The 3,504-nt window shown below is 41.4% G+C and overlaps 1 protein-coding gene across 1 annotated transcript in view; it reads left to right on the forward strand.

Annotated features, from left to right (window-relative positions):
• LOC116695861 (dual specificity protein phosphatase 22-B) overlaps nucleotides 1-3,504 on the forward strand; it is a 14,515-nt gene that overhangs the window by 10,097 nt on the left and 914 nt on the right. The window contains exons 7-8 of the mRNA XM_032526386.1: nucleotides 13-19; nucleotides 598-602. Coding sequence (XP_032382277.1) covers nucleotides 13-19; nucleotides 598-602 — 12 coding nt within the window. The remainder of the gene's footprint in view (nucleotides 1-12; nucleotides 20-597; nucleotides 603-3,504) is intronic.

Genomic DNA, 3,504 nt, shown 5'->3' on the forward strand with positions numbered 1-3,504 from the left:
AATGATGTTCAGTATGACGGTGTCGACATTGTTGACTGCTTTCTTAATAAAAAACAATGCGATGAGAAGGCTCTTGGCCAGCGGTTTGTTCAGGTGATCCTTGCTCACAGACAGAGTAGCTCTTGAAAAGAAACTCAACACAAGGCGGAAAAGCAGTGTTTGTATTACCCTCTGTGGTTGATGGTTTCAAGCCTGTGCCACTTCTGAATTATTATTTTCTTCAGAGATGATTTTTGTTTGGATTTTTTTATTTGAAAGTAAAGCAGCAGACAGGAAGTGGTGGGAGAGAAGGTCCGTGGTTGGAATTGAACCGTGGACGTTGCGGTCACAGTAGGTCTATATGGCATGCGTTGTAACCATTGGGCTAACAGGGTGCTACCGCCTCTTTCACATCTGACACATAGAACATCACACATTGGTAACGTCAGTAGCTTAGCCTCAGTTTACGAGACGCAATGACCAGATCGCAAATTCACGATTTCCCACTATGGCCACGCCAAGAACCCTTGGCATGGCCATAGCGGTTGATTGGTTGGGGTTAGGCATTGACATTGATATGCCAAATGACATCGACGATGGCACCCATTTAACTAAAAGCCTGGGTATGATTGAAATGATTTTCAGACCTGCTCTGAAGGGCCACACTTGAAGAGGGACAAGACGTGATGGTTATTCAAATGGGGATATGGGAACACACTTATCTCCTTAAAGTTAACTGATTGCTTTACTGTTGCACTAACTTGCACACAACAGTTAATGTGTAAATTGAGCATGCTTATCTCATTGGTATATTTTTATCTATAAGGCTCTCATTGAAAAACTACCGTACCACCCTACAGAACCTCTCAGTTTCTCAGAGGGGCATTATTAGACTCGCTCTGCTGACCGGCTTTCACTTCATGTTCCACAAGCTCGGTCTGAATTTGGAAAAAAACGCTTTTAACTTTAGTGCACCTGACTCCTGGAACAAATTACAGCACTTCCTCAAAGATCAACTCATTGTGTCTTTTTGACAATTTAGAAATCTGGTTTTAAACCCGCCAACTTTTACTTTTAATTGTACTCTCTTTTGCATCCTTATCATTCTAATTGACTCAGCAAATCATTTTTTCAATTCAGACAGTGTTTAATGTTTCTAGTTTGCTTCTGATGGTGAACCTTCTGTTCTGTGTAAATCAGGGCTGCCCCTCAATGATCTCTCGAGTTCATATGCAGGTTGAATGAATAAATGATTGTTGACTTGGGAAAGTTACAAAAAATCTGACGAAAAAAATGACCTGGGAGGGCGTTTCAGATGCTGTTTGACGATCTGACGAGCAAGTCATTTTAAGCCTACTAGTCTCGCATTGCCAGACCTTCCTCCACAGCACCGCGGAGGAGGGTCTGGCCATAGCCATAGAGAGAGAGAGAGAGAGAGAGAGTTGAGACACTTATTGATCTCGCTAGTGGGGTTGTCACATGATTCATCTAAGCCTGCATAGTTCCAAACACACGCCGCGCTGTCATGTCATGTTCTACTGTGGGACTGACAGCAGCGAGTGCAATACTGAATGGAAAAATAAAAATACTTGTGTCACTGTTATTGCATTATTGCATATTTGTAAATGTGAGTTGTACTCCAAAATTCACTATAAAAACATTATAAAGGACAATTAAAAATGAGAACCCACTTCAGATAATAAATCTGTAGAATAATACTGGTCTGTAAATATAAGAAAGGTTTTCTTAAAGGCATAATCAATCGTTAATGTAATCAATAATAATAAGAATAAAACCTTTTACTTCCAGAGTGATTATCAGGTCTTTATCTTCACATGTGATCAAATAAAAAAAACACAAGCTGCTTATTTTCCAACTTAAGTTAAACTATAAATGTCATATACAGTTAATAAGTAGACCAGTTTACACTACAATATTAAAAGTTGCCAAACTATTGTTTATCAATCACAGTGTCACAGAACATTTATTTGCTACTCTGCTTTCTCAATCGCAAAGTAGCACCAGTATAGTGACCAGCCCACTTCTTCTGATGAGGCATGAGTTGACCACACAAACAGGATCATTTAAGACTAAGCCATACTCAAAGTATGAAATATATTAAAGAATAGCAACTCATTACACTTGGATGAATGAATATTGTAATTTTTTACTAACCAGAGTGCAACGACAACTGTGTGTGTGTGTGTGTGTGTGTGTGTGTGTGTGTGTGTGTGTGTGTGTGTGTGTGTGTGTGTGTATCTAACTGGAAAAACAAGAACAAAGTGAAGGCACGGGGATGAATATTGTGTATATGTGTTAAGAAGAGAGGAATATGGTGGGGAAACAATAATACTTAGCATTAAATAACTCCCGTATTGCTCGACATTCCCCCAGAGGTCTGCAGGAGACCGCGGGACCCCGGTCTATCCCACCGGAGCTGCCCGCTGTTAGGTGCACAGCAGTCGGATAACGTCTTAGCCTGTTCTGCTCTGTGCGGCCCTGAATCCTCTTATGATTGCACTGTACACAAAAAATAAAAATAAATGCATCATGAAGGGCCTCTAATATAATATAGAGAGTTGACAATTCATAAGAGGTAGCTATTTAACCAACTTACCTCAACTTAATTCACCCCTAGAGATACCCTCACAGCTGGTGAATTTGAGCTAATAAACTAGTAGGCAATCCGTTGTCTACCAAGTTAAAAATATATATTATTACACTGTGCACATACAAATAAAGATCCGTATCATAAAGGGCCTCTGATATACAGTTGACAATTCAAAAGAGGTAGCTATTTAATCAACTTACCACAGAAGTTAATTGGACGGTCAACAATGGAAATGAATGATGTCCAACGCCGTAGAATGGATGTTTGGAGGCAGCGTACCCCGGAAGTAGGCGGGGAAAAGCGTACGACGGAGTCCAATGGGAGTGGTGACACTCTGTCTTTCTCTATCGCTCTGGGTCTGGCTAGTCCACACAGCATTACGGGATGGTAGGAAAAACGTGGTCTGGTTTATTGGCATTTTTTTAAACTAATCACAACCGTCTTGGGCAGCGCTAAGCGCCGGACAGAGCCACGGTGCCTCGGGAAGGAACTTGTTTTGTTGGAACATGTGTGTGTTCAAAAGTGGTTTTAATCGTGCAACAGAAGATCTGCAGAGATCTAAGGAGCAGTTAACCATAGTCCTCACAAATCCACTGGAGATTGGAATTCGAACACAAAGAAGATGACGGACATTTGGGCAAAAGAGGGACATCCGGAGGAATTTTCGACAGCACCAGAGCAATGCCGGAGGTGGAACGTCATGGACATAGACTGGAAGACTACTGACTCATAAAACACACTTGAACTTACCACCAGTAACAAATGGTGTTGCCTAAAACAACTAGGACTGAAATCCAACTTTAACTACCCTCCTCTTTGCCTGTATTTCCTGTCACTCCCTCCATTGCTTTAATTCTGTCTCTGTCATCTATTCATCTGACTCACTTTTACACTCCCTCTGCCCCCCCCCCCCC

This window comes from Etheostoma spectabile, chromosome 9 (genome assembly GCF_008692095.1).
Source record: "Etheostoma spectabile isolate EspeVRDwgs_2016 chromosome 9, UIUC_Espe_1.0, whole genome shotgun sequence".
NCBI lineage: Eukaryota > Metazoa > Chordata > Actinopteri > Perciformes > Percidae > Etheostoma > Etheostoma spectabile.